The sequence below is a fragment of the Sarcophilus harrisii genome, chromosome 2 (assembly GCF_902635505.1).
Source record: "Sarcophilus harrisii chromosome 2, mSarHar1.11, whole genome shotgun sequence".
NCBI lineage: Eukaryota > Metazoa > Chordata > Mammalia > Dasyuromorphia > Dasyuridae > Sarcophilus > Sarcophilus harrisii.
In genome coordinates, this window is record NC_045427.1 from 532,622,502 (window position 1) to 532,648,096 (window position 25,595).

A 25,595-nucleotide genomic window follows, 5' to 3' on the forward strand; every position below is an offset into this window, starting at 1 on the left:
CTTATTATTCAACTGAAACTTCCCACTCCCAAGTTACCAATGATCTCTTCATTGCCAAACCTAACAGTCTTTTCCTATTCCTCATCCTTCTTGATCTCCCTGCAACATGTGATACTGTAAATCATTGTTTATGGATATACTTTGCTCTTCTAGTTTTTTGGGGGGGCTTTCTAGTTCTGATGACTTCTCATTCTCCTTTACTGGCTCCTTCTTCATTTATACTATCTAATCACGGATAACTACCAAGGCTTTATCTATTCTGGACCAATTTCCTTTTTTACTCTATACTATCATACTTAGGGATCTTATCTCCCCTAGTTTCAATGACCATTTTTACACACAAGATTCTTTTTTATATATGTAACCTATTATCTTTCTCCTGCCCTACAGCTATGAATCTCTAACTGCTTCTTAGATGTCTTGAACTGGATGTCTTATAGGCATCTCAAACTCAACATGTTATATATATATATATAACTCATTATCTCCTTTCTCCCTTTTACAAACTATCCTACCATAAATGAAAACATCATCATCACTGTACCAGTCACTCAAACCCAAACTGGCAACCTTGGTGTTTTCAAGATTTGAAAACTTTAAGTTCTTAATAATTTCTTGATACAACATGTCTTATAGCCATCTTCTCTCCACTCTTGCTTAAGCTATTATCATCTCTCACCTCAACTACTACAATAGTTGTCTGGATGATCTCTCTTAAGTCTCATCACTCCAATCTATCTTCCTCTACTCAGCTGCCAAGGTAATTTTTCTAAAGGATTGTTCTGGCCACATCTACTATAGGACATTTAATGACTCTCATCACTTCTAGGATCAAATATAAAGTCCTATTTCGTATTTAAAGCTTTTCATAATTTGACCTTTTCTTTTTTCTCCCCAATTCTAAATTCAAATTTTCTGTATATATTTTAGTTCTAAATTCTTTCCTTCCCTCTTCTTCCTCTCACTCATTGAAAAGGCAAGAAAAACTAAACTTATAAATAATTATGCATTATCCATGTTTTAAAAAAAAAGTAAAAAGAAAAAAATAAAGAGGAAAAAATGCATTACAACCTACACTTAGTCCATCAAGCTTTCTATTTGGAGGTGGATAACATATTTCACCATAAGTCCTTTGGAACTGTGATTAATCATTGTATTGTACACAATTTGTAGTCTTTCAGAATTGATTAAATTTACAACACTATTATTACTGTATAATTGTTCTCCTGAAGTGAGTTTATTCACTTCACTATGCACCAGTTCTTCACAATTCTGAAACCATCCCAGTCATCATTTCGTACAACACTATGGTATTCTATCACATTCAAATACCATAACTTGTGTAGCTATTCCCCAGTTGATAGATATCTCCACAGATTTCAATTCTTTGCTACCACAAAAAAAAAAAAAAATTTAAAAAAAAAAAAAAAGCTGTTATAAATATATGGGTCCTTTTCCTCTCTCTTTGAACTCTTTAAGTGCAGACCTGGGAATAGTATCAGTGGGTCAAAGGGTATGCTCAATTTTTAATAACATTTTGGATATAGTTACAGATTGCCTTCCAGAATGATTGAACTAGTTCACGTATCTACTGATATCATTAGTTTTTCATTATTTTCTAAAATTTCCTGCAGCGTTGTCATGTTTCCTTTTTGTTTGTCATCTTAACAAATTTAACCGTGTGTAAGGTGCTAATTTGGTTATTTTTAATTGCATTTCTCTAATCATTAATGATTTTAGAGCATTTCTAAATATGACTACTATTAGTTTTATTTTTTTCTTCTGAAAACTGCCCATTTCATAAACTTGGATCATTTATAAATTGGGAACTAGTTTAATTTTTGTAAATTTGACTCAGTCCCATATACATTTTAGAAATGAAATCTTTGTTAAATAAAGTGACTATACATTTCTCCCCCAGTTTCCAGCATTTCTTTACATTTTAGCTACACTGATTTTATTTGTACAACAAATTTTTAATTTTTTATAACCAAAATTTTCCATTTTGCCTCCCATGAATTTCCCTATTTCTTTTATTGGTGATGAACTCTTCTTCTATCCATAAATCTTATAGGTAATTTCTTCAATATTCCAATAATTAGCTTATGATGTCACCCTTTATCATGTACTTTTTTGAATTTATCTTGATATAGGTATGAGATCTTGGTCTTCTAGTTTCTACCTGACTACTTTTCAGTTTCCAAATAGTTTTGCCAAACAGTGAGTTTTTGCCCTCAAAGCTGGGGGTTTTATTTTTATCACACATTAGGTTACTATGTTTATTTGCTTCTTTATATCTATTTCACTCATTGATCTCTGTTTTTCTTAATACAAAAAATTTTGGCAATTACAGTTTTGTATTACAGCTTGAGATTTGGTACATTAATTCTCTTCATACTTTTGATCTTTTATTTCTCCAAATAAATTTTATCATTTTTCTAATTGTAAAAAGATAATTCTTTGGTAGTTTGATATGGCACTGAATAAGTAAATTAATTTAGTTAGTATTATCATTTTTATTATATTTGCTGATCCTATAATGAATATTTCTCTAATTATTTAAATCTGTCTTTCTTTGATTGAAGAGTGCTTTATGATTGTGTTCATATAGTAACATGGCTTCATCTTACTTTTCTATCCTTCTTATAAATCATTTTCCTCCATACATTCTACATTCTAGCTAAAATGGTCCACTTGCATCTCATAGCACATACCAATCTATTTCTCATCTCTGTAGTTTTATACTGGTTATATCCCAGGCCTAAAATGCTCTACTCTATCATCTCTATCTCTTAATTTCCCTAAAGTCTTTTAAGACTCAACTCAAGTCCCACTTCTACTAAAGATCTCCCCTTTCCCCACCTCGCATAGTTTCTAATACCTTCCTCTTTCAAATTATTTTCATCTGGTCTGAATATTTATTTTATGTCTTAGTAATTTACATTTTTTCTCCACTATTAGAATATATGTTTCTAAAGGGTTGGTACTATAACTTTTAAAGTTAAAATAAAGGTTTATAACTTAAAAAGTTAGAGTTTGGATCATAGTAATGATCCAAAATAATAATAATAAACATGTGTTGACTATGAGTTAAGATAAATATTATAAAATAAATTAAATAAAAAGTACATTTTAAATATATTAAGTCATTAGTATGATCATTCATTTGAATGCACCTTTAAGACTTTTCAATTATGAGAATTATAAACTGAAGAAATATATCAAATGGTCCAGAGAAACGGAGTTGTTATTTAGCTCTTATTTCAATCAAACATCAGTATACATCATAGCCAATACGATATTTTTAAAATCCTATTGAAACAGAACACTGATCTGACAAACAAGATGGCAGAGAACGTAGCTCTCAATATTTCAATCATCCTATAACTTAAAAAAAAATATGACATGTTCCAAATATGTAGTAATTAAAAATTGCATCAAGAAGGAAAAAAAAATGTCTTCATACAATGTAAAGCCTTCTCAAATAAGAGCAGAGGGCTAAGCTATATAAAGATCCCACTTACCCTAATCACCCTGTCATTGCTTATCTCAAGACCAGCCTACACAGCTTGATAGGCTTCAGCTGTGGTAGCTTCTCTTCCGTCCCCCCCACTCGCCCCAAATTTCCCTTGTACCCCTTAACAGGGATAAGACAATGAATATTGTTCAACCAAAAGAGTGATCATTAATGGAGAAGGCTATGGAGACCCTGAGAAGCAGAGATGACAAAGAAAAGATGTAAATGTAGTGTTTTCTTCCTGGAATTTCTACTCAGCAGGGAATTATAGTGAAATTAGATAGCACAGTGGACAGAGAGCTGGTTTAGAGTTAGGAAGACCAAAGTTCAAATCTGGCCTCAGGCATTTACTAATTGTGTGATTCTGGGACTGACTGGGAGTCAGTATGTCTCAGTTTCCTCAACTATAAAATAGTGGTAATATACTGGTGACTACCTTCCAGGATTGTTGTGTGGATCAAATGAGATATTTGGTCAAGCACTTAGCACAGTGTCTGGAATATAGAAGGTGCTTAATAAATGCTTGTTTCCTTTAGGCATAGTTCCAAATTGTTTTCCAGAATGGTTAGGCTAGTTCACAACTCTACCATTAATATATTAGTATACCAATTTTCCCACATTCCCTCCAGCATACTGTTGTTTTCCTTTTCTATCATGTTAGTCAATCTGATGGGTATGAGGTGATAACTCAGAGCTGTTTTAATTTGCTTCTCTCTAATCCTTATATTTCGTCCCTTTTCTATCTTCTTGCTGCTTCCATTCATCTCTTCTATTCAATCTGTGGAATAAGTCCTTGGAGATGTCTGTGTTCCTTTTCTTTCTACTCTGATTTATACTTTCTTCTGTCTGTAAGGGCCATATAGCTTTCATGACTTTCTTGAGTTGGGAATTGAGGAAGAAGAAGGAAGGATAGTTTTATCCAATAAGTCAATTAAAACAATATTATTAGACTGTTAACAAGTTTTTATTTTATATTTTACATTATTTTCTTCCATGTCTATAATTATATCTATATCTATCTATCCATTTAAAAACTGTAATTATGACAATGCTTTATGGTGGTGTTACATTTATCCAATCTCAGCATTATAATTTTGGGAAATATTATAAAGTTTTGTTGTTCAATACTATAGAACCCAATAAATTCAATTCAATGTTAATTGAATTTGAAAATTATATTTTATGTTATTGTTGCTTACTGAATTGAATTTGTCGAAATCTGCAAAATTAAAAGTCAGTACCATAGCTATTATGGTATTATGGCTATAAAAAGGCAACCAAATCAATTGACATAGGAAACACTATATCATACTTCAAGGGGAAATGTCAATTTGTTTTAGGATATCTCAAATTCATTCATTCATCCAATCAACATTTATTAGACTCACATTGTATGTGGAGTCTCATGCTAGACACTAGGAAAGATACGAAGTTTAAACCAAACAATCTTTGATCTTTTTCACAAACATTTATTAAGCAATTACTAATATTGCTGTATTAAGTGCTGGAAATTTTTTAAAAAAGTTTTGTTTTTTGTTCTCAGAGTTCTTTTTTGAATCAATTATTATAAGTTGGAAGGAACCTTAAAGTTTAATTAGTCCAATGACTTACCCAAGATCAATCTGAAATGGAAATAGTCACTTCCTTTATGAAGTTTATATGATTTAGGATAAGACACAAATCTAGATAATTAATGTTTTAAATTGCATATTAAATGTATTAAGCAATTGTGTAGCACTTTTGTGTGGGGACTTTTGTGTTGGGGATTTATTTGGGGTGAGGAGGAGGAATATTTAAGAGAAAAATAAAAGAAGCAGAGAGGGGCTTCAAGGAAAACAGAATATCCGAGTTCAGCATTAAAGGATTAAAGAATGGGAGGAAAAATAGGTAAAGTGGCATTTCAAATTAAACATGATAACATAAAAGGATAAATAAATGGAATAATAATGAATAAATGGAACTCATTTCACCACCATCCTAAATCCATCTCTCCAAATTTCTCTACTTCTATTAAATGTACCATCATGCTTTCAGATGCCAAGGTAAACAATGTTAGAATTAGCCTTGACTTTCTCCATTCCCATTCTCCATTCCCGAATAGTTGCCAACTTTTGTTGATTCTACTTTTATTAACATTTCTAAAAACCATTTCTTCATTCACAAATTCACTAAATAAGTTTCAGCCCTCATAACTTTTTGACTGGATTTTGTCTTAGCGGACTAGTGTCTTAGCTTCCTAATAAATCTACATGCTTCTTTCTTTAATCCTTTTTACACAGAGATGCCAAAACAGATCTAACCATTTCATTCCCCAACCCAAAAAATCTTCAGTAGTTTCCTATTGACTCTAGAATAAAACATAATCTCCCCAATCTAAACATTCCTCAGTATGACTATGTGCTAGGTCTAATTCTGGCCCCACAGTATTGCTTTTAGTCAATCTTAAAGATGTAAAACACCTCCCAGCTACAAAAAGTCCCAAGTGAATTTTAACAACTATAGTATAATATTGAGACTGCAGAGTAGATCAGGATGATTAAGAGTTAAATCAGAAAATCAGGTCATGGACACACTCAATGACACCTTTGTTCTTTGTTTTGCTATGAAGCCCCTTATGAGGTAACGGCTATCTTCATGGAGGAATGAGGCCCTGGGGGTCTAGGAAAGTTTCTCAAAGTCCAGGCAAGGCCATGAAAACCAGCACCTATTTCTAAGAGAAAAGGCTCCAAAACCTACAAAGTGAACAACAGGGTGAGCCAAACTTTCTCCCCACCTATTTCCTATCTTTTTTTTTTTTTTTTTTAATATGTGACCATGCAGGTGGAAAGAAAGTGACAGATAGGAGAAACACTGTGGAGATAGAATCTACAAGATGTGGCAACTGAATGATCTGCAGACTGAGTGAAGATTCAAGGATAACTCCAAAGTTATAAACCTATGTTACTGAAAAGATAGTGGCACACTTAATAGAAACAGAATGTCAGGAGGAGTAAGTTTGAGGCTGAAGAAATAAGTTCTCCCTCCCCCCCACCCTTTTTTTTTTTTTTTAAGAAATGTTAAGTTCAAGATGTGGCAATGTAGAGCAGGCAGTCAGTGATACAAGACTGAATCTGAGAGAGAAGATGAGGCTTTGATTTAATAAAAGCCATGAATCTGAATCACAACTCTATTGCAGTAACCTGTATGTGGGCAAGTAATTTGCCCTTTCAATTATAACAGCTATTATTTGAAGGAGCCAAATTAAGTCAAGGGTTCTTAAATCATTTTTTGGATTCTAGAATTTTTTGGCAGTCTTGTCAAGACCACAAACTCTTTTTCTTTTTTAGAATAATGCTTCTTAAAAACTGAGGGAAATACTAAATTTCCTTCAATAATGATTACTGAAAATAAAAATAAAATTTTTCCCCATCCAAGTTCAAAGACAATCTTAAAATCTACAATTGGTAGGGTCCACAGACTCCAAGTTGAGAACTCTTGGATTAAATGACATTTAAGATCTCCTCCAACTCAAAATCTAGAATTGTAATCAATTAAATTCAATGTAGAAACAAAAGCCAGTATGAAAGGGGTTAAATTCAGCAGTAATGGGCAAGATAAAAATGTGTTAGAAAAAAGAGCTAGTAAGGTGAAACAAGGGCTTTTTTTGGTTTATTTTTGATGACTTAGAATCCTTAACATATTTATAGTAGGTAAAAAGGAACCAGTGATTAAAGCCAGAAAAATATATTGGCTGGAGCTAGGTCCTGGAGGAGTCAGATAAAAATGGAATCAAGGATAGAGATAAAGGTAACCTAGTGTAGTATAAGCTTATTTCCTTTTGTAATCACGAAGAAGAAAAAAGGGTTATGAGGATGCTGACAAGTTTTGAAGAATAGAGGTAGAACTGAGAGAATTCATATTAGATAGTAATAATTTTCTCAATGCATAGGAAACTAGAACATCTGCTTCAACTTTGCAGATTTTAGGAGAAAGGAGAAAAGAAAATGCATCAATATCAATAAAAGTAGAGTAGATTGGAGGAGCAAAAAATAAGGTCCCAATTTAGGTTATATAACAAAAATGGAGAAGATACTCTAAGAGATACATTGCCCTAGAAATAATACCTACCTTCTCTAAGCCATAGGGAACCTCAAGAGTCTTTTAGAAGCCAAATTTTATGAGTCTATGGTTAAACAAAGAAAATACATTTGAAAAGGGCATTTATTTTAAGGTCCATCAGAACTAGATGTCAAAAAACTAAATAATTAAAATAATTAAAGTGATACATCCTATTATTAAAATTAACTTATAACTATTTATACTATAATTATTTTTTTTTAAAGAAAGTTAACACTTACAATTCCACAAGGTTTGGGAGCTTCTGAGCAAGATCCTCTGGCTAAAAAAAAAAAAAAAAAAAAATCAGGCTTTACTATTTTTAATTCAAGGAAAAAGCACATAAAATTTCTAGTTACCATAAATATATGCTACCAAACAAACATCAAAATAATAAACATATTTTAGAAAATTATGATTGCTCAAGACGCTAAAGTTTTATTAAATTTGCATACTATGTTTTGTCAAGAATGACACTTTTTATAGCATAGTGTAATTATCAATATATGAAATGTGACTAAAAAGAAACACACTTCTAATAGTCCTTTTCATATAGTGTTTTTGTGAAAACCATTTTTTGGTTTTTAACTATAGTTACCATTTATAGTTTCACTTATTCATTGAGTTCAATTAAATAAATATTAAGTTTCTAGAATGATAAGGTACTAGTGGAGATTTGAATTCAACAAACTCTAATTAAAATTTAAAGCAACTATTATACATTTGGATCTGGGGCAGAAACAAATTTTACATAAAGCATGGTCCCTGAACTCAAGGACTTTACAACCTAGTTTAGGTATTTAAGAGTGGTACAATTTTAGGTACATACAAACTATAAGAATTCAGAGGCAGAAACAAGCCCTTCCAATGGGTTGTATAACATGGGTTGTGTAACTGCATATTGATGAGAGACAGACAGCATTCCAAACCAGAGAAAGGGTATGAAAGACAACAAGATTAGAAGGAAAGCATGAAGCAATGTTTAGAAAAACAACAAGTAATAACAACTTTTTTTAAACTATATTTTATAGTTTGTTTCAAAGATCTTCCTTAAATATTTACATATTATCAGGGCTTCTTCAACCTGATTGCTACTTTTCTTTTTTTTTCTTTTTTTAATAATAGTTTTTTACTTTTCAAAATAAATGCAAAGAAAGTTTTCAAAATTCACCCTTGTAAAATCTGGTGTTTCAAATTTTTCTCCTTCCCACTACACCTCCCCCTTCCCTTGGACAGCAAGTGATCGAATATAAGTTAAACATGTTCAATTCTTCTAAACCCATGTCCACATTTATCATGTTGCACAAGAAAAATCAGATCAAAAGGGAGGGAAATGAGGAAGGAAAAAGAAAGAAAAACAACAACTACCGAAAAAAAAGTGAAAATACTATGTTGTGATCCACATTCAGTCCCCATAGTCCTCCCTCCAGATGCAGAGAGCTCTCTCCATCACAAGTCTATTGGAATTAACCTGTATCATCTCACTGATAAAAAAGAGCCTCACAGTTGATCATCACATAATCTTGTTCTCTTGATTCTACTTATTTCATTTAGCATCAGTTAATGCAGGTCTCTCCAGGCCTTTCTGAAATCATCCTGCAGCAGATCATTTTTTATAGAACAATAATAATCCATTACATTCATATACCATAACTTATTGAGGCATTCCTCAACTGATGGGCATCCATTCTACTTCCTTGCCACTACAAAAAGAGCTGTTAGAAATATTTTTATACATGTGGGTTCTTTTTCCTTTTTTATGATCTCTTTAGGATACAGACCCAGTAGACTCCTGGATCAAAAGGTATATACGGTTTATTAGCCCTTTGGGCATAGTTCCAAATTGCTTTCTAGAATGGTTGGATCAGTCCACAACTCCATCAACAATGTATTATTAGTGTCTCGGTTTTCCCATATCCCATCAACATTTGTCATTATTCTTTCCTGTCATCTTGATTGCTACTTTTCTAAATAAATGACTTATGTCTCCCCATTCCACAGGATTACAGTATTTCTTCTAAGTACCTACATGTTTGCAGTTACATTGCTACTACATTGCAGTTACGTAAAAACAGCACACAAACACTAGATATTGAAATACTCTCATAAACAAAGCAATGAACTGATCTTTCCTTCAAGAATCTTAGATTTCACTAAGTCCATAAACCATAAACAAAGAAACCACATACAGATAAGATAATTGAAAAGTTAAAGCACTAATAGGGAAAATCAGTAAACTTTAGCGTAGGAAATGGTACCTAAGCTTGAATCTTGAAGATGTTAAGAACTTCTAAAAAGCAGAGATGAAAAGTATATTCCATATATGGGGTACAGTAGTGCAAAAATCAGGGAACAGCAACTAACCCTGTTGGAGTGTTATATAAATTTTTCAAAAGAGCAATACTATATTCCTGGAAAAGTTCATGTAGTTATGGATGAAGACTTGACATAGTCCCACCAGTGCCTTAGGAATATTAGTTTGGCAGTTGTGGTAGATGATTTACAGAAAAAGAAAAAAACAAAACAAAACACAGGAACCAGGGAGACCTAAATTAAGAAGGTACTGCAATAGTACAAGCAATAAAGTGATAAGTATTTGAACTAGAGTAGAAGATGTGTGAATAGGAAGAATGTAATCAGAAATGTTTTAGTTAGATGTGATCGACTCTGCAGGGAAAAAGCAAGGAAAACTCCAAGAATGTCTCCAAAGTTTTGAATTTGGATGCCTGGAAATTACCTTTGAATTCTCAACACAAGGAAGTTTGAATGGCGGGGAGAAGAGGGGAGGAATAACTTTAGGAAATTTGGAGGAGGAATAAGATAATCAGTTATATTTTGAATATGGTTTGAAATGCTTACAAACTAATGATTGAAATTTATACAATGTGTTAAATTTAGTGAAACTTTTTACATGTTATCTCATTTGAGTCACTCTTAAACAACCCTATGAGATGGGAAAATAGGTGTCATTATATCTATTTTATAGCTAGAGAATCTAGGGCTTAAAAAGTTAAATGCCTTATATGTGGTCAAACAGCATGTGGCAAGGTTTAAATAAAAGTCTTCTTGATCTCCAAGTATAGTACAGTATGCACTGCATCCCTAAATACAGGAAGGTTATAATCTGAATTAGACAATGTAATATTCTTTTAAAATACAGAAAAAACCCGCTAACCTCAGTCAATAAAAATATATTCTGGGAAGCACCATACTTATACTAATGGAAAGACTTCATTTTTAATTTTCCCATCCATTTTTCAATGTACAATATATAAGTAACAAATTCATTGTAATAACTACTGCCTTTTGGATAGCAGCACTTTTTCAAGACTGGAAGAATGCTACATATAAATAAATCAAATCACATATATAATATCTCAGCCATAGGAGGTAGACATTATCTCCATTTTATAAAACTATGATAGAAGTCAACATTAGGCATTGTTCTAAGTCCTAGGGATACAAAGAAAAGAGTACACATGCAAATGAGATAATATGCAAAAGAAATATGTACATATAAGTTATTTACAACATGTATGGCAGGTAATCTCAGAGGGAAGTATTGTTTGGGGATAGGGAGAAGCACAGATGGGGAAAGGCCTCTGGAAGAAGAGAGAATCTGGGTTGTTTTAAAGAAAACCAAGAAAACTAGAGACGAGGATTGGCGACATTCCAATATGACAGAGAGTGAAAAAGCATGGAGTAGGAAGGTGAAGTGTCATGCCAGGAACCACACGTGGGCTGCTGTAACTGAATCATAGAATATATGGAAAGGAAGCTTTTTAAATGTGGAGGTGAGGTGGGTAAGGCCTTTATATTTTATCCTGAATAGGGAACAATTTATATTTATTGAAAAGGATATATCTTTGATCCTGAAGAGAATAGGGAATCATTTACATTTATTGAATAGGAAAATGATATGATAACATCTGTACTTTAGAAAAATTATTTGGGCAGCTGAGTGAATAATGAATTAAAATATAAAATGACTTGAGGTATGGAAACCAAGAAGAAGGCTATTTCAATTGTTCATGCATGAGGCAATGAAAATAACACATATAAGAGGAAATGTGAAGATAGAAACAACCATACTTGAGAAAAATTTGTATATGTGAGATAAGTATGTAGGTGTTTTAAAGGAGTGAAGGATGACACAGTAGTTGTAAGCATGGGCATTGGGGAAGTAGGTGATGCTCTATATAATAATAATATATTGAAATTTGGGGAAAGGGAAAGATTACAAAGGAAGCTAATGAGTTCTGTTATGAACAAGCTCAATTTGAGATACCTAAGAGACATATAACACAAAATGTCCAAAAGTCAGTTGATGATGTGAAACTTTAGCTTACCTAAATACACCATCTAGGAATATTGGTAGAGATGATAACTTAACCTAAAACATCTGATGAGAACACTAAGTGACACATAGGGAGAAGAAAAGGAACAGGACAGAATCTTAGGGAACACTCACAGTGAACACAATCTGGAAAAATATACAATAAAGGAGAATAAGAAGGGTGATATGATAGGAGTACCAGGAGAAAACAGTATCAAAAATTACAGAGACACCAAGGAGAATGTCGACTAGGAAACAGATACTATATTTAGTTACTAAGAAGTTAGTAATAATGTTGGAGAATGTATTTTCAAATAAATTATGAGGTCAGAAGTCAGAATGCAGAAAATTCAAGACCATAAATAGAAAGCTTTCTCAATTTCAGTCAGCAAAGATATAAATATATATATATATGTATATACATATGTATATATGTATATGTATAGCATGATAAGATAGCTGATGGAGATGGCTAGATCAAATGAGAGGATTTTTGCTTTTGTTTTTATGGGTGGAGACATGAATATATTTGTAAGCACCAATGAAGAGTTGATAAGAAAATAAAAATTAAAGAGTAGAGATGATTTTAAAAGGCAGTTTGATGAAGGTAGGAAGGAGAAGATAAAGGATACATATTGAGGAGTCTGCCTTAGCAAAAAATGCTCTCTTTTCATATGAAAAGATGAAGGAGGATTTAGGAGAGGAAGACATTTGAATAATGTAATAATAAGGAAGAAGAAAAATGATGAAGCACACTTGAGAATGGCTACAATTTTTCAGTGGAACTATAAGATCCTCAGATGAAAAGGTAGGGGAAAAGTGTTTTAGGGAGAGGGAAATAGGCTGAGGAGAGACAAGACAGTTTGAAACAGCTGCCATGCTTAAGTGGGAAAACAAATTGATTAGGAAACTGTAGAAAAATTGCCTTGCTACAATGAGGCTCAATTTAGGTTATGTGATGTTAATCATAGTTGATTCAGAAAGATTTTGTGATTTCCTCCAGTTTCATATACTAGCATGTGAAGAGAAGCAAAGGCAGGACATGGCAGGAGTAATATAAGATTGAAATTTCCCAAAGGATTGAAATAGGAAAGAAATGTACACAGTATAGATGGTGGTCTGAAAAATGTCTGAGAAGTTGAAGGATAGAAGATCATGATAAGGATGAAGAACAAATTTAGAAGTTCTTAAATCAGAGGTAAAGACAAAATGATAAAATTGTATGACCTCCTTAAAAATTCATCAAATCCTACTTAGGAAAGCAACATTCATGACCCTCCTTCTCCTTCCTAATTCTAATTCATGCTAATATCTTCCCCTCGAGATTACTTTCCATCTGTGCACTCTTTCCTTTCTCTTTCTCTCTCCTCTCTCCTTCCTCCTCTCTCTCACACTTTTCTCCTCTCTCTCTCCCTCCATTCTCACCATACATTTGTGTGTATAATATATATATATATATATATATATATATATATATATGTATGTATAGGTATAGGTATAACATGTACATAGTTGTTTACATGTTTTCTCCCTAGCAGGGTCACAATTTTTTGCCTTTTCTTGCATCTTCAGTGTTTGGCATGATGTCTGACAAAAACTAAGTACTTTTAAAATGCTTGCTGACTGACTGACCTGTGGGCAATTACAAAAGTTTATCTGAGTAACTACAATCAAAGCAAATTGAATATCCCTGGGATTTGGCAATACAAACAACTTGCCCTAGTGAAAAATTTGCTTAAGTTGATATAATTTTAATTTATATTTGAGCACACCAATGAATACTTATCACTTCAGGTTTGCTGACTAAAAGAACATTTTTTTCCTGTTTATAGTTCTCTTAATGTAGGTTAAAATATAATCTTATATTTCTTAAGATCATTGTTATTTCATAGCAATCTTCTAAAACTGCAAAACTGTTCACAATCTTTTGCAGGTCTTTTTATGGACATAAACTTCCAAAGAATAGTCATCAAAATACAGAAGTTTTTGGATAATTATCTCATATCCTTTAGGGTTTGAAAAAATTGCTGCAAGCAGTCTAACAGGAGTTTGGAGTTCTTTAATTGGATTCTCAAAAATGGTTACTTAAAATATAATTAATAAAATGGGTGTGGTATAGAAATAGGTTCTTCATTGTCACCACAGTTACAATGGATTAAACAGAATTCTATCAACTAAATAATAGAATCACAGGAGATTTCTTTGTACATTCACAAATGAAGATGAAGAGGAGATGAATTTCTAAGCCAAGGAGAAAAGACATATGCAATTAGTTATCTGTTCAAAAGTATTTGTCAAGGATTTATTACAATTTGTTCAATTATTGAAAGCAACAAGATATGATAGTGATTGTCTTTTCTTTTCTTTTTTTTAAATAACGGGCAAACCCAAGAAGGCTTGAATGGCCCCTTGGCTCTTTAATCTTGTCTTCCCCCCCCCAAAAAAAAATTACCTATGTCAATGATACACATAATATTTAGGGTTACTTAATCAAAAGTGGTATCAGAGAATTAAGGTTGTATTATTCACATTGTAACTATATTTCTCTTATTTAAGAAGGCAGGTGCATTAGGTTTTTCTAGATTAGCTTTTCATGACTCAGAAGCTTCAGTTTGAGCTGAGTGGATTGCTTGTTTACATATTTACTTAATGAGATTTTGTAATAAATTCAATGATCAGTTCAATATTTTAAAAAAATATAATAATCAGAATTTGTTATTAGGGACAGTTATCGATATCTCACTCTAGTTAATGATGTTAACTCAGACAATTCTTAATTCAACAAAAACTAAGTAGCCACTACTACAATGAATTATGCTAAGCTCAAGACATTATGCTAAAGTGGTAGTGTTAATTAATGAAGTGCAGATTTTTTGTTCTAGAGCTTTCTGAAAGCTGAAGGAAATTCTGAATTTCTGAAAAGTGTTTTACCATTTTCTTCTTTTATTTTCTCATTAGCATTGGATAATCCAAGTGTGGAAACACCCTTCATTGATGTACATTTGCAAATAACTGTCTTAGAGGGTATATTAAGGATACTAAAAGGCTGACTTTACTTTCCAAAAATTATGCAATTAAATATGTTCCAGAGAAAGAACCTGAATCCATGGCTTTCTCACCTTAAAACCAGTGCTTTTATCCAGGAAATTCTCTTTGCTGTCAACATACACACTAAAATATCATGACAATTAGTTTCTGAGACACTAACACTATTATTCAATTTATCTAATTCTACAAAATATTTTTCCATGACTTCTCACATTACATGTGTGTACTGTTTGCTGCAATTTATGCATTTAGATTTACTAATGGCTCTAGGAAAATTTGAAACCTTTGAGAAAAGTGAATACAAGAGTCAAAAAAAATTTAGATCTTAGGTCAATCAAAAAGAAAAGATGTCCATGGAAAGGGAACAAATGTATATTTGCCACCAAATATCTGGACAATTCAGAGACCATTGACCTTTTTTAGTTGGCTATTGGTCTGACATGACACTCATGTTTCCTAGCAGAATGGTTACTTGCTATACAGGTAAGCAGAGTGGAATTCTATTTTAAAAAGATCAATTTATTGATTTTAATTAAATGTAATTTTATTTAATTTACTGCTTTAATTTTTTTAACCTACTAGCCTATGTGCCAACAATGCAACTCACGTAGGAAGCCAAGTAGGCTAAGCTGTGGCTGCCACCTGCTGACACTTTATATTATCGCTCTCAAGTTCTTTACAATAGAAACAGCTAGTATGGAGGAAATATCCACACTGCTTCTTTTGCTACTTATATATTTTAAACTATTTCAATAAAAGTTATTAAAATCACCTACTGGAAACTACTTGGTTGATAGAATTCTTTGTTATTATTATTTTATAGTTAAAAATAAAGTGCTGGATTACAAATGTGAAAACTGCTAACATTCATGTTTTTATTTTTTTACTAAGCATTTTTCATACATTATTTCATTTGATCCTCTTAGCAACTCTGTGATGGTTTTTTTAAAACAAGAAAAGAAATTTGTACATTATAAATGATAGGCACTACATATAGAACATCCCTATTACATATTCCTATTTCCCTAGATGCAATATGGATATCTTTGTTTTATGAATAAGAAAACTGAACCTTTGTATTATTATTATTATTATTATTATTAGCATCCTTATTAGCATCAAAGGTGGTATAATGATCCTGGTCTCTCCTAATTTTAAACTTAACACTTTTTTCCATCATGAAGTCTTTCAGTAATGTTCTAATCATTCTAATTTTGACCCAAGTAATTTAATTTAAATTTTATTTTGAAGTTGTCAAAACAAAGTATGACAGTAATAAACTTCATTCAAAAAATTCTAATAGACACAAGAATTCATAGTAACTTTTAAGTAGTTGTGACAATATTAAATTCAGTTGACTATATCAAGAATTAAAAAATAAGAGTTCTTCCTGGGATGATGTGGTCAAATCATATGCATAATTAAGTGCTTTTTTTTTTTTTCAAATTAAGGTTTTTTTCTTTCCCCCAATAAGGAAATAAAATTTGGGAGAGTTATATTTTTGACATAAAAACTTTAAAAACTAATAAGCAATAATTTGTTAAAAGAGAAAAGAAAACAAGAACAAGCTAAATGCTGAAATTCTGGAACATAGAACATTATATTTACAACAATCTCACATATCTGAGATTAGGAAATCCTGATGTCAGGATCAAATTACACTTTACAGTTGTTTCCTTTCCAATGTTTACCTTTAGCATCTGATGCCAAAAGAAAAGAGAAAAAAAAATCCCAGTTATAGAACATTATACTAAAGCAGGAGTCCTCAGACTTTTAAAATAGGGGGTCAGTTCACCGTTCCTCAGACTGTTGGAGGGCCGGACTACAGTAAAAACAAAAACTTTGTTTTGTGGGCCTTTAAATAAACTTCACAGCCCTGGGTGAAGGGGATAATTGTCCTCAGCTGCTGCATCTGGCCCGCAGGGCTGTAGTTTGAGGACCCCTGTACTAAAGAATGCTAAGATCCTGAATTCTGCTCTCATTTGTTGATTCAAAACAGGTCTTCAAGAAAGGCAAAAATCATTGAAACAGACAAGAGTGAGAAATCAAACCGCTTTCTATAAACTCTAGAAAGAAAAACCAAACTGCTTTCTAAACCCTAAAATAATGACTATCTCATTTTCTTAGGAGAAACAATATATGGTAATATTATAGCAGAAATGACGCTTTCTTTTGAGTAAAAAAAAAAAAAAAAATGGATTTCAATTCTCTCTCTGCCACTTAGTAATTATATGACCAAGGACAAATTATTCTACCTACTGTCTCACTCCTGGTTCCATGTATATAAAAGTAAAAGCCTGGACTCTCTAAAATGTCCAGAAGTTCTTCAATGTCCTTTCACTTACTGAGCACTTACCATATAGAGAGAGGACTGTGATGGTGCTGGAAAAGATAGAAATATTAAAACAAAGTCCCTTCCCTTATGGAATTCACAATCTAGAGGGAAATATATATACAATTATAATACAAAATGTTAAAACATAAGAGTAGTGTAAATGAAGTACTATGCCAGATTCCTTAAGTTCTAAAATTCTATAGTATTGAAAAATTTCAAACAGAGCTAGCAAAATTTTCTCAATGTAAAAGGGGGCAGGTAAATACATTATAATTATGGTTACTAATGTTCTACTAAATGTTGTAGAACAGCATTTACTAACAGCTATTGATAAAAAGGAGCACCAAATGTTATAAATTTATTACAAATCAAGATCTTTATTAAAGTCTTCCTTTAATGACTCACCAAATGATAAAATCTATCCTGAGTTTACAGTTAAATATAATTTCTAGTGGTAAAAGTTCAAGTATGAACCTGATAATAAGCTATTTCAATCTCCTACAAGCAGGCTAGCCTAGCTAAATTTGGAGAAGATAGTGATGAGTTTAAATGGCTTAATTTTTCAAACACAGAAACCCTGAAAAACCATCTGTTAAACTGAATAGTGACTGGAATCTACAATGATGGAAAAGGCAGCAATCAACAAAACCACAAATTCATGATGCACCAAAGTAACTGACAGACCTAAAAAGCATCAAGACCATTTCAGAGCTCTAAAAAAATCAAAAAATAAAGTATGAGAAGTTCACATTTCACAAAACCTGGCACTTTTTTTTTTAATATAGTGGGGACACATCATTTATTAAGGTTATTTTTCCATTTCTATTTAAAAACAAAAAAGTTGAACAAGCTATTAACTCTTAAAATGTACCTTTCTCAATCTTTTATTTTTAAATTACAACCAAATATTACTTCCAAAATAAGTAAAATTACTCTTTTAGATTACAAGTAATGTGAAAGTCTAAGTTATGAAAAAGGATTGAATTAACTGCATGCAATATTTCCTATTTTAACAACAGTAATAATAAAGTAGATCAGAAATAGTGAGTAAAGTGATCATATTGTAAAATTTTTGCAAACTAGGCAAAAAGAAAATTACATCTCTTTACTATTTGATTGAAGATACCTTTAAGAAAACTAATAACATATTGAAAGGGCCCCTAGAGATTGTAAAAGGGCTATGTAATAATTAAAATAATAATTCAAATTTACACAGCACTTTTAAGGTTTATTTAACCTTTATATACATAATCTTACTTGGGTCTCATAATACCCTTGTGAAGTAGGTGCTACCAATACTATTAGTACTAACCAACCTCTGGCTGCTTTTCAAGGCCAGGAAAATGGAAATTACTTCACAGGACACCAGTAAATTATTAGCACAGGATATTTAATGAGGCATATGTGGTAGAGCAAAGTACATGAGTAAATTCTTATTATATAAATAAATATATTTCATTAAAGACATACAATATTTAAATTTTTTGGATTTTTGTTATTATGAGATTCTTTGAAGAATCTACCCCAAATACCTAAATTCTTGAAACTGTATCCATCGAGATGATGTGAGTATTTTGGATCTTAGGTTCATTAAAACCTAAAGACCTAAAAGGTCTATTGGAGATTATAGAATCATGGACTTCCAGAGTTGTAAAAGCCCTAAGTGGCCATCTACTTCAATCCATAACTGAAAAAAGAATATTCTATTACAATGTACCCAACAAGCAGTCATTCAATATCAACATAAAAATAGCCTACAAGTCATTTTTGGAAAATTCTGGACAAAAGGGGGAAATGCTAAAAACATGCTACATCATAAGCTTTTAAAATGAAGTTCTTGATGATTATATTGGATATGTTTCTCTCTCAAAAAAAAACTACAATATTTAAATATGTTCTACAATTCCTTGTAAAGTTTTTATTTTCCAGGTGTCTACATTTCATCATAGTGGGAATCAGATGACAGACCTGTTGTTGTCATATTCATTTCCACTAAATTTCATATTAAGTCAAACACAAGAGGAAAATTATTAAATCCTCAGGATTTAAACAATAATTTTATATTCAATTATATTAATGTGAAAATTGTTTTTAAAAGAACTGCTAAAGCAGTCAGTATTTTTATCATCAAAAATGACACTATATACATCAGAACAAAGTTATAGATTCAATATTATTAATAGGGCATCATTTTCTCATAATATACTTTTGCTTGTAGCCAGACAGTTGACATACAGCTAGCTATAGGGACAATCTGGAAGGCTAGGATATCAGTACATACATCTTGGATAGGTACAGAAGATGAACAAAAACCTGAGTTCAGTACTGCATAGGAGTTGAAAAGCCTAGAGGGCATTAGAAAATTTGCCCTCAGCTTTTCTGTGAAACAAAGAAGTAACTCTTTAACATCGAAATTCTTCCTATGATGCTGCATATTTATGAATTGTGGAATACCACACAATCTCTGAGGAATAAAAGTTGCTGATCATCTATATGCAATGAAAAATTACAAAGTGGTTGGGAGAAGGCTACAATATATTATCAAAGAACTGAGGAAATGAAGCTGTATGGCCATATGGATGGCCAGAAAAAAATATAGGCCTATCATGACTTATTATTGCACAGAATATGTGCTTCACTGATATCCATGCAATGTCAAGAGGTCTGGAGGAAGGTCTTCAATACAATGAAGAGAACCATTGTGACGAATTTATAGGGTCACAAGAACACAAGTCACACAGGATAAGAAGGCAAGAATGAATTGTAAATAATTAGAGAATATACTCATATGATATATGAGAAATCACAGATCCATCCAGATATACTTTAAAAATGAAAAACAAAATCCACGTGGTTCAAGAAAATAGGAAAAATAATCGAAGAATATCTTTGCAAATCAAAAACAAATCATATGTTAGAATTATAACAAAATTTTGAAAATCACAAAGAAAGTATTTCTTTAAAAGTGAAACTTTTTTTTTTAGCTGAAGTGACAAAGGAAAAAGACTATCTCACACAGATGGGAACTAAGAGAAATCTCTTTTTTTTTTCAATTAGACTGTTTATAAAAAAAATAATAACAAAATGGATGTTTAAGGTAATTTATCATGTGACAATCAAAGCTCTATATTTTGCAGATAATGAAGTTGAAATCCACAATTAACAATAATAATAATAAACACCATTTACATAACACCTTAGGGTTTGCAAAGCATTTTACAAATATCTCTGTTGATTTTTACTTAACCTTGGAAGCATCTCTGTTTTACAGATAAGGAAATTGAGGCAGGTACAGGCCTAAGATATTCCACACAGAGTTAATACCTAAGGCTGGGTCTGAACTCAGATTACCCTGATTCTAGATCTTTATAAATTTATATAAATATATTTATATTTACTGGACCACTTAACTGTCTTATATGAAATACGAAATAACTTGCCTAGAAAGTTTAGTGGAAAAGGGGAGACTCACAATTAGGTCTTCTGAATTCAAGTCCTCTAGATAAGATAATGGTCTTACTTAATAAAGTTTTGATAAGACATAAATAATCAATTGGGTGATAAAAACAGGGTCCTGATTAGATAAGTGGTATTTTTTCCAAAAAAAAATTTTTTAATTATTTAGTCACATACAATAGCTATAATACTAGGCCAACTGTTTGAAAGTCTAGATTCATAAAACGTAAGTTCCTTTAGTTAACAACATAGTTTTGGAGGGGATGACAATGGTATTTGATGTGTGATAGCTACTGATCAACAATGGGCTTTTGAGAAATATTTATATAGTATTGGCTTATGGGACTTCTGTTCAATTATACTACCTTGCAAAGATGCCATATATCTATTGATATTACAACTACAGGGGGGACACACTTTTAAGAAAACCCTTAAGGGCAGATCCCAATTTATAAAAGATTGTGTTCCAAAAGTTTATTTGCATATTGGTCACTTGAAATTTGGAACAAATTTTCCTCTAGAAGTAAAATCATAAATGGAGGTACTGTTGACAGATCAGCTAAATATACTTAATATACACTTAATATATACACTGCAGAGTAAATAGAAGTAACATAGAAATAACCATAATGATAACAATATTTATAATAATAACAGTGATTACCATTTATATAACACTTTAAAGTTTTCAAAATGCTTTATAAACATTACCTTATTTGATCCTCACAACAACCCAATGAGTTAAGTGCTATTATTACCTTCATTTTACAGTAGATGAAAGTGTAGATAAGTGATATGCCCAGAGTCACATGAGGGTCTGAAAAAGACTTTGATCTCAGGCTTTCCTCACTCCAGTGCATCTACTGAACTACCTAGCTGCCCCTCCTCGTAAAGCCTAACCATCATAATTAATATTGTTCTATATGAAAATATATTCACATAACTGCCTATTGCAGTGAGGATTCCCCCAATTCCAGTTACTAGTAAAGTGAAGACTCCATTAGAATGGAAGCTCAAGAACTAGAATTGAGGTAGAGACATGTGGTCTAGGAAGATGAGGAAGACCAGGGTCTCTTACCAGGAAAATCAAGGCCTCTTGTCTTTACCAAGTCATTTGCTTTGTCTTTTTGTAGACCTGAATTAGCTGGCTGAGTGGCAGTGTAGAAACAATGCTAGTCCTAGGGTCAGAAGACCCAAGTTTGTCCCTTCTCAAAGGGTTGTGAGGATCAAACAGATCCTCAGTGCAAACCTTAAAGCTGATTATTAATCACTACCACCTGTTACTTCCACTAAAGGTTTCCTGTCATCCTCAGAATACTGTAGAAAAGAATGCAGTATCACAGCTTTCTCCAAGAACACAGCATTTTTAAGGTAATGTAAAGCTTTTTACTCCAATACATACCATCTATGTGTAGTGGGAGGGAAGATGCATTGAATTTGGAGGCAAGGATCTTCTTTTGAATTCTAACTATGCTACTTAAATTAATTCATCAATTCAATTCTCAGGATCTCAGTTTTCTCTTCTATTAAATCAGGAGAACTATACAAGATGGTCTGGATGAGTAGATGATCTCTTGACTTCCATGTTACTTCAGCCAAGACTACTGCTCCAATCCATCTCCTTTCCAATCCATCCTCTGTATAGCTGCCCATGATTTTCCTAAAGCAAGGTCAGATCATGTCACTCCCGTACAAAATAAACTCTAATGGCTTCCTGTTCCTCATATAGAAATTCTTCTGTCTCACATGTAAAGTCATCCACAATTTGACTCCAAAGTATTTTTCTTTTTTGTATCTTCAGCATTTAGCAAAGTGCTTTGCATATAGTAGGTTCTTTAAAAATGCTCACTGACTTGACTTTTCCAGCCTTATTAAACAATATTCTCATACCTACATTTTACAGTTCAGTTAAACTGGCCTTCTTGCTATTGCTCACATGATATTCAATTCCTCATCTATGTACTTTTACACATGCTATTCATTTCTCTCGACCTATGCCCAGAATGTACTCACTACTTATTTTCAACTCTTACAATCCATATATACCTCCATGAGGTCACTGCTGATTCCCCCAGCTGTTGAGATCTCCCTTCCCTCAAATTATTTTAAAATATATTTATATATGTACATATTGTCTCCTCCAAGAAGATGGAAATTTCATAAGGGCCTACTTCATTGTCTTTGTAACCTAGTTAAAAAGTACCCAGCACAATGTTTGAACAAAATAGGTACTTAATGTTTATTGATTTGACTTATTTCAAGATTAATACAATCGATTTGTATCACTTTCCATACTTGTTGCTGTCATCTTCCAACCTTCAGGGTCATTCTTTTGACTTTTTAAACAACCTGAATACTTGGCTCAAATCTACTCAATCTCAATCCCCTTTACAATACTCCAAAACTCATATATTCACTTTGGCAAGTTCTCTTGACAACCTGACAGCACAATTCCTCAAGTCCAATGATTTTTTCTTTTTTCCTCCTTCACTTTAAGAACCCATGGACAAAGCCAGATCTTATCTTAAAGGGCACTACCTTCTGGCAATTTTACTAATTTCAAGATTTAAAAAAATGCTAATTTCTACTTTCTAACTACTGTTTCCCATACTACATTTAGTTTATGTCTCCTAAAACTTTTATTCCCACCAAATCTACTTTTCATCCTTATCTTTACCTCTCACTTCCTGACCATCCATAGCCTTTTCCAGCTTCACTTGAATAATGGAAGCCATTGTGGATAGTGGATAGAAAGATGGTGTTAAATACCTATTCAAATCCTTCCTCAGATGCCTTCTAAGTAAGCAAATGATTTAAATCTTCTCTTCAGTTTCCTCTTATGTAAAATGGGAATAATAAGAACACCTACCTCATAAGGCAGTTGTGGGGATCAAATGAAATAATATATGTGAAGTGCTTTGAAAACTTTAAAGGGCAATATAAATACTGGTTAACATTATTAGTACTAATCTTGGACCTTAAGTATTTATTATTTTCATTTCTACTATCTATTCCCCTGTAATCCCTTGTTCTTCTGCCCATCAAGTTGACTTGATTTCTCCTGCTGCAAATTCATAATAAATAATTTCAGCTAGGCCCTAATTGCTACTCAAAATACTTCTACTCTGCTCTTATGGATTTTTCTAATTTCCCACAGAAATTACTCCATACTTTAAAAAAATTCCTTTTACAATCAAACACTGCTTTATTCCTACATTTAGAGTAAATAACTTGCTCTACTATCTTCCTAAAAATATAGACATTTAACATGAATTCCTTTAGTGGCCATCTTTTATTTCTCAGACTTTCTCAGCTTGCTTTTTTCCTTATTTTTGGTAACAAAAAAGATATTCCAACTGTTCCCTAAAGTTAAGCCCTCTGCCCTATACCCCTGATCTCATTCCCTCCAGGTCTTTCTAGAACCTCAAGCTAGGTGTCAGTGTCCTTACTATTATGCATCTTCCATCTCTCCATTTGCTTTCATCTTACAGTATACATACTCAGATGAAGGAGAAAGAGAAAATAGTCAGAGAAATAGAAGAACCAGGGATCCTAAAGCCAAGGAAGGAGAAAAGAGCATCAAATAGATGGTTAACAATGTGAGAATCTGAAAAAGTTTGAGGATGAAGACTAACAGGGAAAAATAAGATTCCCTTGAAGAAACTAGCTTCAATTGAAAAGTATGGAAGCACTGAAGAAAGGACCAGACAGTGATGAAGTGTGGTACAAACGACTTTTTCAAGAAATTTAACAGTGAAGGAGAAGAAAGAGAGAAGTTACACAAGATAGAAGGATGAGGGAAATCATTTTTTAGAAGAGTGGAAGGCTTTTTACATCATTTTTTACATCAATTCTCCTAAAGGACTAATGTTATAACACTTTTTTTCTTCTCTGACCTCATCATTATTGATGACAACTTTCTATTACATTATAAGCTTCTTAAAGGCAAATATTACGTTCTCTAAACCTTTTTATCTCCTCCACCAACAAACACAGAACTCCCTAATATAAATTAAATGTTTGTTAGTTTAATAGTAATAAAAATTCTATAATGTAATGTCCATATTTTATTTCTCACAATAAACACTTCAACATAAGATTGTCAGGCTAAAAATTGTTTGTCACATGGCATTTGTATGAATTCTTTTTATATCTGAGATAACTGTTACTTTTCCAAACTTATCCCAAAATATGTCCCTGTAAGTATTGTCTCTAAAGTAGACTACTTATCCAATCTTTACACATCCCACACCAGTAATTCCAGGCCTTTGCCCACCCCCTCCTTTATGCCTAAAATGTCCTTCCTCCAATTTGTCTACTGAAATTCTAGTGTTCAAAATTCAGTCCAAATGTTTCCTCTTTAATGAAGACTACCTTGATCATCCTAGTCAGAAATGACCTTTTCATCCACAGATCTCACATGTATTCACTTATATAATCCATTTTGTATTACATTTATTTGGATGTGTTATATTCTCTTATTAGAATGTTTAAATTCCAACAACTTTATTTCTCTTTATGTTTTCTCCAAGACAAATGTCCAGTATATAATATTTAATAAATGTTTGTTAAATTTAACAAAAATTCTAAAAGAGCTCAAAACATAAGAACAGAAAAGTTAATTCACAAGACTAAAATAACTACTCTAATACCAGAACTCAAAATAATACTTGCTAAAAATGTAATGCTACTAATAATATAGTAAGTCCTGCAAATAAAAGATACATAAATGTTCTTGAGACAGTAAAGATAGGAAGGAACTTAAAGGGAATGGGAAGGACCTTTGATTTCATTGGTATAAAGAACTT

At 32.2% G+C, this 25,595-nt stretch overlaps 1 protein-coding gene and 1 long non-coding RNA gene across 4 annotated transcripts in view; one reads left to right on the forward strand and one right to left on the reverse strand.

Moving 5' to 3' along the window:
* The window catches only part of LRRC28 (leucine rich repeat containing 28), a 174,121-nt gene that overhangs the window by 141,173 nt on the left and 7,353 nt on the right, over nucleotides 1-25,595 (reverse strand). For all 3 annotated transcript variants that reach the window (XM_031955518.1, XM_031955517.1, XM_023497364.2), the window contains exon 3: nucleotides 7,855-7,895. In XM_031955518.1, the coding sequence (XP_031811378.1) occupies nucleotides 7,855-7,895 (41 nt within the window). The remainder of the gene's footprint in view (nucleotides 1-7,854; nucleotides 7,896-25,595) is intronic.
* LOC116421853 lies at nucleotides 6,143-24,816 on the forward strand. The gene is made up of 3 exons (XR_004232414.1): nucleotides 6,143-6,268; nucleotides 22,083-22,158; nucleotides 24,279-24,816. It is a non-coding gene; the product is annotated as an uncharacterized LOC116421853 (long non-coding RNA).